This window comes from Chelmon rostratus, chromosome 8, assembly GCF_017976325.1.
Source record: "Chelmon rostratus isolate fCheRos1 chromosome 8, fCheRos1.pri, whole genome shotgun sequence".
NCBI classification, from domain to species: domain Eukaryota; kingdom Metazoa; phylum Chordata; class Actinopteri; order Chaetodontiformes; family Chaetodontidae; genus Chelmon; species Chelmon rostratus.
The window spans coordinates 2,097,669-2,114,358 of NC_055665.1; the positions used below are offsets into that span (position 1 = coordinate 2,097,669).

The 16,690-nt window shown below is 42.2% G+C and overlaps 1 protein-coding gene across 1 annotated transcript; it reads left to right on the plus strand.

Annotated features, from left to right (window-relative positions):
- rhbg (Rh family B glycoprotein) lies at positions 1-14,484 on the plus strand. Its single transcript, XM_041943235.1, has 10 exons — positions 1-375; positions 5,209-5,395; positions 6,246-6,396; positions 6,478-6,625; positions 6,959-7,125; positions 8,779-8,916; positions 9,230-9,363; positions 9,902-10,023; positions 11,786-11,859; positions 13,629-14,484. Exons 1-10 carry the CDS (start codon positions 198-200, stop codon positions 13,704-13,706), a joined length of 1,377 nt encoding a protein of 458 aa, XP_041799169.1. The 5' UTR covers positions 1-197; the 3' UTR covers positions 13,707-14,484.
- Positions 14,485-16,690: the final 2,206 nt, after the last annotated feature.

Below are 16,690 nucleotides of genomic sequence, written 5' to 3' on the forward strand. Positions count from 1 at the left end.
GCTCCTGTGTCTGTCTGTGAGCTGCTTCCTTCACCCTCACACACACACCGACACACACTCCAGCCTCCTGTCTCTGCACTGAGGACACCTCCGGGTGTGTGTGAGAGAGACAGAGTGTGTCCAACTTTCTGTGCTGGATCTTTAAACCCTGTCGAGCCTCGCTGATCTTCTCCTCCTCCTCTCACTGGGAAGAAAACATGACGGACGCGGCAACCAACATGCGGCTGAAGCTGCCGGTCGTCTGCTTCATCCTGGAGATCATCCTCATCATCCTCTTCGGCACGCTGGTGCAGTACAACTATGAGACGGATGCAAAGGAGTGGCATAACAAAACGCACCATGACTACGAGAACGACTTCTACTACCGCTACCCAAGTGAGTGTCCTGTGGAGGTCTGGAGGTCCAGGGTCAGAGGTTACAGGGAGGTTCAGGTTTAGCAGATGAAGCTCAGGCAAAGTTTCTCCTGAACTAGTGATAACAGTTTGAACATTGCTCCTAATTAACATTGCAAACCTGAAAGGAATGGATGCTTTAATATATCAAAAATGCTGCAGATTTTGTGAAACATTGTGCAGATCAGTGGTGTTATCATGCTTTGGTTATGTTGCATTTTCAAGGACGGCATTTAATTAATCACCTCTAATTTATCCTTCATTTCACAATCAACTGCATGTCAGCTGGAGAAAAGACCGACTACAATCCCCATGATGCAGTTCTGCCTCTACCTTTTCTTTAGGACATGCAGTACATGTCAGAGTGAGGAACAGAGGAACATAATCAAGGCAACAAAGGTTTAAATGCAACCTGCAAAGTCAGAATTTTTCTTTAATTAAAAGTCAGCAAAAATAAATAAATCCTTTGAATTTGTCTCTGTTCAAATTAAATATCTGTGCAAAATGCAGAACACGAGATGTCTTGTCTCAAAAGTCACTGAACTTTAAACCTTTTGCAGTGATTAACAGTTGTTGATGTGCTGTTTCAACACTCACACACTGGTTTCAAATGATAACAGACTGTTAAACAGCCAATAATAGTCTCTGAAGATGTTATAACAGAAGATTACAGGAAGCTTCACACATTGCTGAGATGAGTGGTTTTAGCTTTCCTGTTGATTTTTGGGCGTGGACCCTTTCATGTGTATCTTTTCTCTCTCTTTTGACTTGTTTCACAAGCACTTCTTGTCTTTCTAATGATTTCTGTCATTCTAACACTGAAACTCTCCTCTCTTACATGCTCTCTCAGTGATTTTTACATACGTGTAAGTATGCCATGCTTGTCTGTTAAACCCAGATCTTCATATTCTGAATATTAACACTGTTATCTCATGAGGGAAATGCTGTATTCTGCATAAAGTGATGGGAAGCTGCCGAGCTTCAGTCCCTAATTGGATGAGTCTCATTCTTTCTGAGTGAGGTTCTTCCACTCCGCTGCCATCCCATCGAGGCAGATCCATTGATCGTTAATGTCCTGATTCATATGGATTGATGGTGTAGAATAAAAGCCTTCATCTGTCACAGGCTGGAGGGGAAACACAGGCTGCTGATTACAGGCTGTAAAATGCTCATTACTGCTTTCATGACACAAATTTTCTGTCTATTGATATTTACTGCACACAAAACATACGGCTTTTTTTGTTTTAGCACTCATTTTAACTAATCAATGCAATGAATTAATACAGCAGATTAGTGTTAGTTGTTGATTTTAAACTTCAAATCTTGGAAAAATATTCAGGAGACGTCATTTAACTCAATTTAACTTAATTCAATATTGAAAAAATCATTCATTCTTTTATATTTCTGTGTGTTTTTGCCATTTGAAGTTTACATTTTGTAACCGAGCCACTCGAATCCTCACAGTTGCACCTTAACAAATCAACCTTAAGATGCATGACTGAGGGCTGCTGGGTGCATCTTAACAAGCCAGACACTCTGAGCGGTTTACCTGGGCCTCTCTCTCTCTCAGGTGTGTGGGGGTAGCTTAAAGATTGATGGGACTGTAGAAAGCGAACGCTCCAATATTTCCCCCTCCTCCTGCGGGCAGCTAACTGTAACTGTGTTGGCCCAGCCCTCTTCCTGTCAGACGCTGAACTGTTATGTAAAGTAATAGGATTTCACCTGAGGCTCAGCTAACCTGCAGGATTCTGCAGGCTGACACAAACACCAGCACTGGTGGACTGAAGCTGCTAATAGCTAATACTTTCAACATGTTTAAATGTGACTCCTTTCAGTATTGATTGTTTCACCCAGTGCTTTTCTTCTCAGGTTGAAATTATTCAAATGCATTAAAATCAAGACTTAATAGAGAGAAAAATTAAAGGAAAAAAGTAAAATATATAAAATACTGAAATAAAATGCTTTCTTTCCTTCTTTTGGCTCACAGGAAGTCAAATGCTAGTATTTCTAACACTTACTGCCACAGTTTCAGGTCGTGAGCTGGTTTTGTGTCTTCAGCTTTTGACATGACAGCTAATAATGCTATAAAAGGTGGGAGGAGCCCTGAAACACGAAATTCAGGATCACATCAAAGCTCCGAACATGACCTGATTTGTTAGATAGTAGAAGGAGTCATTTGACTGAATTTTATTATGTGAAGTGTTTGAACTTTTCCCGTCAGATCATTTGTTTTAAGTGTTTTTCTTGCAACTACTTGAGAAGTTTATGTGTCATAAATCCAGTTTTTCAACAAAAGTCCAGAATAAAAGATAAGAGAAAGGTGGTTGAAAGAAACCAGCGCTGTGTCAAAGTCTCATATCTGACTTACTCAGCACAACATCACGCTTCTCCTGCCTGTCCTCCTGGCTCAGTCACTGTTTGGCGGCTAAAGATGAGAAACACACTGGAGGCTGTTGATTAATTGTCTCTGCAGCACAGTTTCAGCCACTGAAGGCAACAGACTGTCTGAGGTTAGAAAAATAAGAGCAGAGAGTAAAGGTCCATTAGATTTAATGGCTTCAGATAATCTTTAACTGTCACAGGAGCTGAAACAGGAGTTCACCTTCAGGGTGCAGTGCCGTGCGTGCACACCTGGAAGCAGGATCATGTGCAGCCTGTAAATCCACCGTGTGTTCGTGGCCTCACAGGCAGCGTATTGTTGCCCCGTGTGTTTCTGTGAGATAAGGATGGCATGTCAACTGTCTGTTGTGCAACAGATCACCTGAAGGTGAACGAGGCAGGTATGTGCCTGACAGGTCACAGGTTTGATCCCTGCGGCAGAAAAACTTTGACAAATTGGAGAAGTTGGTCTTTTAGGAGTGTTGAAATGACTTTAACAGCTGCCTCTGAACTCTTAAACTGTCTGTGGAATAGTAGAAGCAAACTGTGTGACTGGGTTATTGATTATTGTCACATTTATTTATGAATATGGTAATTAACCAGGTGAACTGGACTGATTTTATGTCAGAGATGTCACAGAGATGTTTACCTCCTTCACAGAGCGGTATCCAGTATCCATGCAGATATTTTTCATTTTATTTGCTAACTTTTTTAACCACTGAGGCAGTTTTTGTGCTTTAGGTGAAATGTCCCTTTAAAGACTTCATACAAGAAAATAATCAATCAGAAGAGATTTCAGACAGTCTAAACGAGCTGAATCATCCGTTGATCACAGGACTGGCAGTCCAATCTTGTCCATGTCTGAAAGTGTCCTTGAGCGAGACTCCTGAAGGTCAGGCCGGCACCCTGCGAGGGCATGAGTGTGGGTGTGAATGGGCAGATGAGCAGCAAAAATCTTGTAAAATGCTACATAAATGTAGCATTTAGCATCAATTGATGACATTTCGAGGAATTTCAACACCTCAGAAAGGCCAAATTTAAAGCAAACGTCAGCAGAAAATTTGAGTTTGTGTTGAACAGAACTCTGATGACAGTGAGACGCTGATTCAGCCCTGCAGAGTCCGTCACGCTGTGATTTTATGGTGTCCTCCTGGATGTGTCTGCATGTGTATCTGGGCCAAAATGCCAACGGGGACACTGGCAACACCTCCGGCCGGGCCATGCCAGTGGATGGTCACCATGGCGACAGCAGCCACAGCACAGTGCGACATTGTGTGTGGCAGTTCGGGACAAATAAGGAGAGTTTAACAAACCCGAGCCGAGACGATGAGGATGGAGGGTCACATCAGGTTGCAAGTTGAGGGAGTTCGTTATGTTTGTTTTTAGAGTATTGAGTTACTAAACATGAATATCATGAATATGAAGAGCACTTTTTACCAGAGTCACCGCTGCCTGAGTCACAGCTGAGCCTGAAGGCCCCGTTAACCAAAGCTTATGTAACTGTGCTCGTTCACAGGCTGCTTTCAAAGACAAAGAAGACCTCGAGCGACTCAGCTGTGATTGGATGCTTTTGAGGAGCAGATATGAGGCTGATTGAAATGACGGGTGAAATCACGCTAATAACGCTTTGCATTGTCAGAGCAGGAAACTGGAAAGTTAAAAAAGACTCAATCAGTGAATTGATTAGTTGATCCACAGAAAATCAGTCAGTAACAATTCTGATAATCAATAAGTCATGTAAGTAATTTTTAAGACAGAACACCAAAAAGTTTCTGGTAATGACATAATTTGCTGCTTTTCTCAGTTTCATACAGCTGAAAACTGAATATCTTTGGATTTTGGACTATGCACGAGCAATTTGAAGACACGTGCTCTGCAAAAGTTAAAATCATTGTCACAATGTTTTGAAAACATTTTAATTAATTAATAAAGAAAGCAACTGTCAGATATGAGGCTGATTGAAATGACTGGCGCTCTCTTCAGTATCAAAGCATAAAAGAAAGAAAATCAGTCACTTAATCAATTCTCAGTGGTCAAAGAAAATAGTTGTAAAGAAAGCCGTTGTAATTCAAGTAGTGGACCCAGAACTGAGCCCTGTGGGACTCCACATTCAATGTTTTTCCAACCTATTCATATGTAAAGCTGCACTGAAGTACAAGAACAGCATTTTTTCTTCTATTCAAGATGATTAAAGATCACATGCAGTGGGTGGTTTTGTTTCTAGACATCGCTAAGAAACCCCACAACTTCTCAAAAAAGGTGATTTATTTGCATAATTAGCCTATAAACCTACTTTTTCTTGCATGTTTTGGTCAATATGTTGTGAATCCTTCAGCCGTCGCCCCATTTCGTGTCTCCAACAACAATCGACACAAAGCTTCGATACTCCTGGCTCATGATCTCCATAATCTTACTCAGCGTTTTCCACGTCGTGCAGGTTTCCAGGACGTGCACGTGATGATCTTCATCGGCTTCGGCTTCCTCATGACCTTCCTGCAGCGCTACGGCTTCAGCAGCGTGGGCTTCAACTTCCTGATCGCAGCCTTCTCCCTGCAGTGGGCCACGCTCATGCAGGGCTTCTTCCACGGTATGCACGGAGGCAAGATCCACATCGGGGTGGAGAGGTAATGCAAACACAGTCCTCATGTATGAGTGCACACACACACAGTGAGCAGGTCTGAGCAGAGCAGGTCTGCATCCTGAGGCATGTTGGAAAGTCACTGTCAACCAATCACTTTCACTCATTACTCACTTTAACAGTTGATTATATGTTGCCATACTGTGCTCACTGCAGACTGCCGGCTTGTTGCCAGAGACGGGTTAAACCTTGTTCTTCAATGGATTTAGACTTAGACTTAGACTTTAGACTTAATCCCTCTGTAGGAAACAGGCCTTTTGTTTACTTACACTAGCACATGAAGTGATGACTGTTATCATACTGCCTGCCTTCACCTTGTCAGTCTTTCTAGTGTTTTCTGACTAGAAATACTGAACAAGGCGTCTTATATTTTTAGGGCCATGAAAGAGAAACGGATGACTTAACGATTTACAGACTGACAGACTTCAGAGGTGCTGATTTTAGTGCGTTAACATTTTTTAAGGTGGTGCTTTTGTGACTTTGCATTAATTGATATATATTTTGAGCAGAACAAGCTGCAAACGCACGTATTATAAACATGGCGAGCATGTTAGCATTGGCTACTATAGTAGCTGGTAATAATTCTCTGTGGTGACCCCTTTACCACAGTCATGTGACCCACGGCTAATATCAAAATAGATCAGCGCAGCTTTAAATCTTCACAAATCTGTTTTAAATCTTAACCGATGAAAGGATGCCTGCATTAACAACACACGCACAAACATATCTACTGAAAAACACTACAAACTACACCTTCAAAAATGTTCCTTGAAGCGACCCTCCGACAGAACATCATACGTCTTCTGAAGCTCCTGTCGAAACTCTGTTTCTTTCAGTATGATCAACGCTGACTTCTGCACCGGATCTGTGCTCATCTCATTTGGAGCCGTCTTGGGTAAAACCAGCCCCGTCCAGCTGCTCATCATGGCGATGTTCGAGGTCACGCTGTTTGCTGTCAATGAGTTCATCCTGCTCAGTGTTCTGGGGGTGAGTTTACCTGAAGATCTCCCTGTGATGGCTGTTCATGTATGTCTAAGCTTTTAAACCAGGCTGCTAACTTTGTTTCAGGCCAGGGACGCCGGAGGCTCCATGACCATCCACACCTTTGGAGCCTACTTTGGCCTCATGGTGACCAGAATCCTGTACCGGCCCACCCTGGACAAGAGCAAACAGAGGAACTGCTCGGTGTACCACTCTGACCTGTTCGCTATGATCGGTAAACGTCTCCCAATGCTGCAGCTTCACTGATTAATGAAAATATTGATCCTGACTCAACATGACAGAATCAAAAGAGACGTGTAGCTCGACTTTAACATCAGCGACTCCTGACCTCAGCTGGACTTTAGCCTTTTGACGAGGGATTGAATGTCCTCTATAATCCCAAAGATTAAAAATGATGCAGTCTCGTTGAACATAAAGACTTGTCCAGGACTTGAAACACAAAGTTTAGCACACAGGACTCATAGGTGTCTTGGACTTTGTATAAACTCTGTATGCAGCAGGCAGTGATGAACCAATCGAATGCCGTCCTAACTGTGGTGCTTGTCAGGTACCATCTACCTGTGGATGTTCTGGCCCAGCTTCAACTCGGCCATCACGGCTCACGGAGACGACCAGCACCGCACAGCCATGAACACCTACTACTCCCTGGCAGCCTGCACGCTGTCCACCTACGCCATGTCCGCCCTCACGGCACACGACGGCAAGCTGGACATGGTGAGGACGCTGGATTGTTGTTCCTGAACTGTGGTTTCCAAAATCGCATCAAATCCAGAACCAAAAGTAATAAAAGGTCAGGAAGTAGACCCCAAACTTCCAGCTTCCACTTCTTCCAGCAGTGGAAGCCGACTATGGCGTCTTCTCGTTCACAATCAAAATGACCACAGTAGAAGTTAGAGTTGGAATAAGAGCAGCTGCTCAGCAGGTGTGATGAATTCACTCCTTCACAAGTAAACACGTGAATCCAAGTAAAAGATCTGGACAGGTTTTATAACGTCTTCCTGTCAGCGGGCTGGATCACAGTTTAAAACTCATGACAGAGTCACTCTAGAGATAAAAGCTGATGAATGTGTCACATGAAGATACACGCACACCCCCCCAAAAAATGTGAGTTGTAGCTGATTCACGCGGACGCTCATGTGATCCGTCGCTGTCATGCTCGGCTGTCAACAGTAAATCACCCCGATCTGAAGAAGAGACATTCCTGTGCCGATAGCGATCAGACCTGAGTTCATATTCAGTGCAGCGACTTGACGGGGGGGTGGGGGGTGGACGTGGCTCTGTCTGATGCGTTCCACCTGTTTGCTGCCTCACCTGCGCGTGGTGTGAACGAGGCTGCAGCACGTTAGAGACTCGTCGTTTGAAAGTTCCTGCAGCTCAGATCAGAAAGTCTCATCTAATCATCTGTTACACACATTTTCTAAGTCACTCTTTACACCTGAGCACGTCCATCATTCATGTTTCCTCGGTGTACGTTTGTATATTCAGAGATTTTACAAACCAAACGCAGGAAAATACAAGTTTTCATTGTGAGAGTAGTACAGCACAAGTTAGTCTGTTTGATTTGACCTTGGAATCATGGAATCATATTCATATTTCTTTCTTTCTTGAGGGTTAATTCTCAATAAATTAGTGGTAGTAGTAATTGTCACATTGGCCGAACACTCAGGTGTTAATGGAATGCAGACGGACTGGAATGCCCTCAGAGGGCAAATAAGGAAAACCTGAGTGAGTTATTATTGTCTGTTATTGTTTGCTCAAATTAAAATATTGTTTGTCTTATATTATCATTTTTATTCCAATTCTCGAATTTAGGTCAAGCAGGCTAACTAGCTAGCTTAGCTAACTCAGTGTAGCTTGGTTACATCGTAGCAGCTTGTCGAAAGAGCTCTGAGCTTCTTTTTCTCTGATCTCATATTATTGCAGCAGGGTCTTTGCACTGCCCCCAGAGGTTTGAGGAGTAACTACACTCACAACATGACACACGTGGTTTATTCTACTCGTGGCCACACACATCTCGCACCACACTCATGTGCAACGTGCAAATTTGAATGTGAAGGGAAAGTGCTGATTGTTAAATATGTGAAGCAGGAAAATGATCATAGGTTCAGCTCTAGTTTGTCTTTAACCGAAGTCTGCACATTTATTTTATTTGGCTGTGTGTTCAGTAAAATCTGAAATCATGTGCACGTCATTTTGTGCATTTATATTTTGTGTAGTAACAGTTAAAGGTGCAGTGCAGAACGGATTAAAGGATGTTTAAGTGTTGCTTTTACTGTATTCAGACCTCCTCTATGTCTGCAAAATGCTTGAACATGATTCATTAAAAACGTAGCAGACTGAGTCTCAACCTCTTTCTCCTCTTTCTAGGTCCACATCCAAAATGCCGCTCTGGCCGGTGGAGTCGCAGCGGGAACAGCTGGTGAAATGATGCTGACGCCTTTCGGCTCCATGATTGTTGGTTTCTTGGCCGGCATCATCTCTGTTCTGGGCTTCAAGTACCTCTCAGTAAGGATGACTCAGCATTTTCTGTTTCATGATTGAGGCGGGGAAGATACTGTACAAATTAGAGGCTTTAAACCCAACATTAGAGCTCATCAGTTAAAAAAAAATCTAGACACCCGTGAGTTGTGTTCCGGCTGTCAAGTAGCTTTAAAAATCATCAGATCTAGCAATGCTGTGATGTAACAGACAGAAAGAGGCAGCAGAGCACCTGGAAAGCCTGTTTATATGAATGAATGCATTTCATTACTGCTCTAATCAAACCTAATGCAACCTCCCCTAAACACATGATCATCTCTTCTTCTCTTCCTCCTTTCAGCCCGTCCTGGAGGAAAAACTGAAGATCCAAGACACCTGCGGCGTTCACAACCTGCACGGCATGCCCGGCATCCTGGGGGCCATCGTGGGAGCGGTGACTGCTTCTTTGGCAACCAAAGAAGTTTATGGAGACGGGTAAACATCTCATTTGGGCTGTCGTAGCCACAAACACCTGATGCAGGCAGCCTTGTGCCGAAGATGAGGGTTAGACGGAGCGGCTGGGAAAATCTTTGTCCGTAAACATGGTCACTCAAAGCAAAGACCCTCTTAGTGGGTTCATTAATAAGTTTATATCACCAAGCTGTGAATTTTTTATGCACTTGTATGAATGCAAAAGCAGACATGTTTCAAATAAAGCGGTAAAAGTTGGGCTCTTCTTTATAAACTAAGGACTGTATGCAGGGATTATGTGATGTTAGCCTCTATCATGTGAGTGAAGCCTTGACGGACTGAAAACAGCAGCAGTGGCTCATCCTGAATTTCCACATTTTTCTGTGTGAATGAGTTCGTCTCTGAGGGTTTGACTGCAGATGATCAGATCTCTGCGACCGCTGACCGAGCTCAGCCGTCTTCAGGCTGCTCTCGCCTTCCTCACCAAGTGCACAGTCAGCATGCAGGCCCAACCCCAGCCCTGTCCATGTGTCTCTGAAAAAAGTTGACTTGTGTGTTTCAGGATGGAAGACGTGTTCCCTAAAGTGGCCGACGGCACCATCGAGGCGTCTTACCAGGGCGGAATTCAGGCCATTTCCCTCGCCGTGACCCTCGGGGTCGCCCTGCTGGGAGGGCTTGTTGTCGGTAGGTGTCTGATCTCCTCAGTAATTCCGATAAAGCTCTCACAGCACTTTTCAACTGGACTGTGAGATCAAAACGTGTCCACATTTCTAGTTTTAAACTGGGCTTGATGTGGCTGAGTTAAAGTTAAAACTCATGCATCTCGATAAACAACGACAAATTCTGCCCGAAATTAACTTCCACTGACATCCAGACAAACCAGTACTTCCTGGAAAGACTCATTAAAGACTCATTAAAGTGGGTAAACAAGTGGTTTTTCTGCCCCTTCTTCCTGTACTGACCATGCAGGCAGGGGCGGATTTAACAAATTTGGGGCCCAAGGCAAAGGCAGGCATGGGGCCCTCTGAAATGAGAAGACAACACACAAAACAACAGGTCAATTAAAATAAACATTTTAACAGAATACGCACGCACTATTTTTCTACCAGTAGATTCTCTGATAGTGGTGAAATGTATTAATTACAATTGTAATAATATTAATAATAATAGTAATATTTACTCAATTGCTAACGTAGAAATTTGAGGATTTCATGCAAAATTTTGTCTCAGAGGCAAATACTGCACTTTCTACTCCACTACTGAACATTATTTACATTGCTGCTTATATATTTCAAACCCTTCTTGCTCATTGGAAACCATGTACACCCAAAATGATGATTTTATGCTAATATTTGTGATAAACTTAAAGTCTTCCTTTGAGGGGCGACTTCTTAAGCCGAAACTCTTCAAAAACTCACTAGTTGTTCACACGTCAACAACGGACCCTCCCCAACAGGTGGCGACGTCGCGTTTCACTTGCTGGTTGTGGGTTCCTGCTATTAGCCGCTGTTAGCTGCTGTTAGCCGCTGCTAGCTGCTGTTAGCCGCTGCCGCAGTGAAGAATGTCCTCACTTTGGGGAATTTTGAGAGCAGCTTTCTGCTTTCCTCCTTTTTTTCATCTTCTCTTCACGCCATTTGTTTTGTACGTACATTTTGCCGCTGTCTTCCTGGATCCTTTCTGCACATGTGCAATAAGATGGACTGATCCAATGTAGTGGAGACTGACCGGGGGGGCCCCGAGACACACATAATACAATAAGCATTCTGCTGGCATTTTAGCGAAAGGATTTTAATCAAAAACATAATTAATGTGTGCAAATAAGTAATAACTATATTAACCATTAGTGTATGAGGAGTTTTATGGGGCCCTCAGGAACTTGGGGCCCTAGGCAACTGCCTAGTTTTGCCTAATGGTAAGTCCGCCCCTGCATGCAGGTGCTGCTTGGGTTAATGACAAACACCAATGACTCACTCAACACTCCCTGCTTTCCTCCCGTCATAATCACTACAGCCACTAGAGGTCACTGCCTAACAATGAATGTAAATATCACCTGCTTGCCCACTGTGTGCCTAATCAAAGCAGAGGTCATTATAGAAAAAATCTCCAAGGTGTTATACCTTATATACAACATATTTTGTCAGTTACACGGTGTACGGTTTTAGCACATTTCAGCCAATGTGCTTTAAACACCCAGAACAGAGTCGACAGGTGACTCAGCTCCTCCATCATCATGTTCATCATCATTTACTGACTCACTGCTAATGAACACAAACATCAGGTGTCTTCATGCTGCATTATCCCCATTATCCTTCTATATTTAACAGCTAACTTATCCTGATTTCTGAAAGCAGGATGATGTTCACATGTGCCGAACACAACCCGGAGTCCTTGTTTTATTTTACGTACTGATGACCACAAAGTAACAGGGTCCCTTTTCTTGCATTAGGTTTCATTCTGAAGCTGCCGGTCTTCGGCGCTCCTCCTGACACCATCTGCTTTGAGGACAGCATCTACTGGGAGGTGAGTCTGACGAAACAAGACGGCAACAAGACGTTTCCAGGAGATAATTCTGCTTTTTGGTCCTGATGACAGAAACAATGGAGACAATGTTCAGTTAAAACACTTTGATTCACTGCAAACATAAACTGAAGTGACTTTCCTCCACAGGCAAGCAGACAATACAACATACTGTAAATACGTTTCTAATAATACATTCATATTTTTGGGTTTAAATGTCAAGGAAATTTGAATTTTCCCTATAATTAGTAACAAATTACATACAGTAGTTATTTCCTGGAAACACACTAGGAAATTATTATGACATTAAGTTGAAATTATGTTGCGATCGAGAACCTATAAAATACAGCATTGTAATCTCATTGGCTACACTTTAATTTCACATATTTTTTCTATTTTTTCTTAAAATCATTGAACATAGTATTTCTAGGAATTCTTTTTATTGTTACCTATTTGCACAATTACATTGTTCTTATTTGCACTTTTCAATACTATTTTAATTTAAATTATTTATATATAAATTAGAATGAAAATATAGACAGTGTTCAATGCTTTCAGTCATAACGAGTCAGCTGATCATGTAAAAATATAAAATTTGTCTGCAGGCCAACATAAAATCCAACATAGAGAATAAACATCTAATCACAAATGAATATTTATTCCCCCTGAAATCGAGCAGGTCTTTCCAGGAAATGTAATTCTTTCCAGGACAGTTTTGGGGAAATTATTCTGAAATCATGGACCTAAAAAATAAAGCGTTACCATCAAGACATTTTAAAAGCATTAATCTGGTACCACGGTGCTCTACAGTGTGCTGTAGGGAAACCACAAAGATGAAGTGTTTTCTCCACCCTGTATACTGTAGCATTAAATCTTACGACCACAAGATGGAGACACCTCCCCGTCCGCCGTGATGCTGCTGATCTCTGTCTGATGAGACAGTAATGCTGTCTGACCACCAGGTGGCGCAAACGCACCACCGCACCATGTTATTAACCAGGTGCTTCACAGGAACACTGTCTCTCCTGGATGATGTCACACCTTTTCACTTCAGGCTGACGTCATTTAGATTTCCCCACAATGCAACGTGCTCTGTGTGGCTCATCGAGCTTTTGTTTCATGTGTATGAAGCTATAGAACCACACAGGGAACGGCATGTAGTAGCATGTGCACGTTGCAGAATGAAAGATTTATTTTGATTTATTTGATATATTTTTGTAAAAAAAAAAAAGAAAAATCTTTTTTTGTTCCGAAGGAATTTAATTAAATATTTCTCAACACTTCATTGTATGTTTCCGTTAATGTTAATTCATAAATGCAGCATGGTCCTCAGTTTTAGACAAGGGAACGATAAAGAATATTCATAACCCCTTGAAATGTTTTTTGCTACCTTTAACTATAAGCCTTATTGATTAATATGTTATTGATTATTTGTCCTCTTGATGCATGAGTGTCATCCAAATAATAATTCATTCAGCGCTGCTGTTTTCCATCTGGATCTCCAGTTTCATCTTTATCCATTATATCATTTTAATAAACATCTGAAAGGGGAACAAAAGACAAATGGACTCAATGCAGCACTTCAGATCTGGACCATGTTGACATTTAGAGACAAATTAATGACATGAAACGAGGAAGAGGCGGCTGACGTGCACCTTGAAAAGCCACAGACTGCATTGAGTCTGGAAAATGAAAGCGTGTTTGAGACCAGATGAGGTCAAAAAAGTCCAGAAACTCAATTATCTCGTTCTCCCTCTTCCTCTCTGTCCCAGGTGCCCGGAGACGAGGCGGGTCACGAGGGCCAGCTGACCACCGTGAGGACGGAGGAGTCTGAGAAGCTCAACAGTTAGACACACACACACTGAGGTCTTAGCATCCTAGCACTTGAGTATTACGTCCTTTAGGTTGTAAAAAAATGTACTTGCATCACCCTCATGTCAACTGCCAAATGTCTGTTTTTGTGTGTAAAAACTCTTTTTTTTTTTCCATTTTGAACTCCCTTCCAGAGGTTATTGACAGCTTTTCCCACTAGAGGCCGCTCTAGAGCTGTGTCGCGCTGTGCTTCAGGCCTGTGAAAAGACTGCATTGGGAAATGATGTGTCTATTTGATGAAAGATGTTGTCTAATTGTCCCCTAAACCAGGCCAAGACAGGGTTACAGAGTTTAATATCAGTTCAAACCAAAGACAAACAGACTCAGAGCCAGAAACCTCCTTTCAGCATGCGGCCTCACTGAGTCTTGGGAAATATCAAATTAAAAGATGGAGCACATTTTCATAGCAAACCAGTTTTTGTTTTTACTATTTTCTATATTTTAAATAAAAGGATTTTCATGCAAAATAATGCAGAGACATAATGATGTTTTTTTACGTAGGTATTATCTCCTGATACTTTAGGTTTGGGATTTCCTGTCATTTTATTTTTCATATTAAACTGTATTCGATTAGTGAGAATAGAAATGTCACTGTTATGTACCTCTATGTGAATTCTATGTTGGACCTTTTTTTAGATTGGCCTGAATCATTTGGTAAAAGCTGCATTCACTGTTTTATTTTCTGTGAATTTAAAGTATAATTGAAACACAATATGGGATTAGTTTTCAAAAATAAATACAGACGTGTTTGTCTCATTTAATGTGCAGTATTGAAGTGCATGTACTGGACTGTGATGAGGGAGAAATGAAAAGTGGAATAAAAATCAAAGGCACAAACCACAATTCACGTCAATGTGGACGAGAAAGAAACGTCATTTTCAGGAAATAATTGATCAGTTCCATTCTTCCTCCCTTTGGAAGTCACTTACTGTTATTATAATGATTCAGTAATTTTATGAAATGCGGGAGAGAGGCAAGTGGCTATGCAATCAAGTCTCTGCTTGTTATGATGAAGACCAGTCATCATTAGCCCTTTTTTTTCTTGAAGGCTTAATGACTGTGTGGCAATCACGGCAGAAGGGGTTAATGCCTGTAATCCAGATGGGGTTTGTTTCCTACTGCCTAATTTACACAGTTTTACTTTCAGGGATCAAACAGCAGAGGAAAGCGGGCGGCTTTGTAAGATATGGCCTCCTCAGGGCGGATGAGAGTATGAGGGGTGATTAATGCCACTGAGGAGGAGGAGGAGGAGGAGGAGGAGTACCAACAGCTAGCCATTCATTTGAATGGATCTACCAGGAAAAACACACAACCAGGGACTCATGAGAACTTTCTCTTATGTTCACTTAACATTCATTCAGACTGCGGCGAAGCAACTTTAAGAAACACAGAATTATTATAAAAGCATTATAACTGAAATAACTACGATCAGGTTGTTCCCTCACACACCTGTTCGCAGGTTAGCCCCCAGCGAACAGCTGACCAGTGTCGCGGATATTCTGCTGGAATCACGAGCAAGGTCCGACTTTTCCTCCAGCATCCAGGGTTATGTTTGTTTCCACGGTGACAGTGCAAACAGGAAGTGCAGGCAGCTAATGCAGCGCGACATTAATCCTAAAAAAAATACATAAAATTTCTCTTTGGAGATGAATAAAGTATCTATCTATCTATCATAAAAATGAAAATATGAAAAAGACAAACACGGGAGGAACAAAACTCCATGAGTGTTAGTTTGGATGTTTGTTTGTGTCTTTTCAATACATTTGTTGACAGTATTAAAGCAGGAAGTGCCACTAACATGTTCTTACATCCCTGCAGCTGTGACACTGTCATCCCTCCTTTTACGTGCAGATGTTTTCTCCTTCAGCCACACAGGCCAAAAAAATCCAACCTGTTTCATACTGTGTACAAAGTAACCTGGACCAGGTGCATTTCTGTAATAATCATCACATCAGGACGGTAACGAGGATCATTTCGGGCAACATCGAAATAAAAATGACAGGAATTTAAATCGCTGTCATTCATCACACACATCAGTTCTGTTAAACAAAGCCAATTGCTCGTATATTCCCTCTGAAACCTCCATGTTTCTCATCACAGATTATTTCAGTCTGTTTTCTGTTCGTTCCTTTGTCATGTTCTTGCTATTGTAAGCACGCCTTGATGATGTCCTTCCTGTTTGGCTGCCTCGCCGTGGCATTAATCGCCCCTCATACCGAGGGCCCCTTGCAGGCTGCAGGGGCCTCGTCTGACCCCCCACCCGATTCGGTGATGGTACCTCGGCGTGAACAGGCGCCGCAGCCTTTTCCCAGGAAGGAGAAGACAGGTGGACAGCTGTTAACTGAATAGGCGCTCGTACTGAAGAGCTTAATTGAGCTTCATAGGGCTAATTAAAATGCAGAGAAAAATAATCATGATTATGGTAATTATTCTTTTGTCTCACATGTCTTCCGGAGATGCGCTTGTTTGGCATCATACCTGCAATATGTTGAAGGCTCAGAAAAATAAAAATAGACGTCTTTTTGTGGTCTCGGCGTCTGCGCCGCAGCTATAATTACACTGGATGAAATGTTAATTGTTTTAATTTCTATTGTTTAAGATATAAAGTGAGCCGGTATAATAACAGCATAATAACGTGTAATTAAAAGCTGCAGAGCAAATTGTCTCTGAGTTTGACCTAAATTATCACTCAGGGTAGAGCTGCTAAAATAAGTGCGCTGCACAAAAAGTACTAAAAACCCACACTGGTTGGTTGCTCGTAGCGTGACGTCTCGACTGCAGAGCTGGAGACGCTGACGTCACGTCCTGTTTACTGTCACGACGTTTTACAATCTGTCACCATGTGTAGCTTTCAGTTTTGGAGGAAATTGGGTGTGGAAGTGATCTGCTGGGAAATTGATTACTTACTACAACAATTATTCTAATTATTTTGAGCTCCAGTGTGTCATCGTTTTTGTTAGGT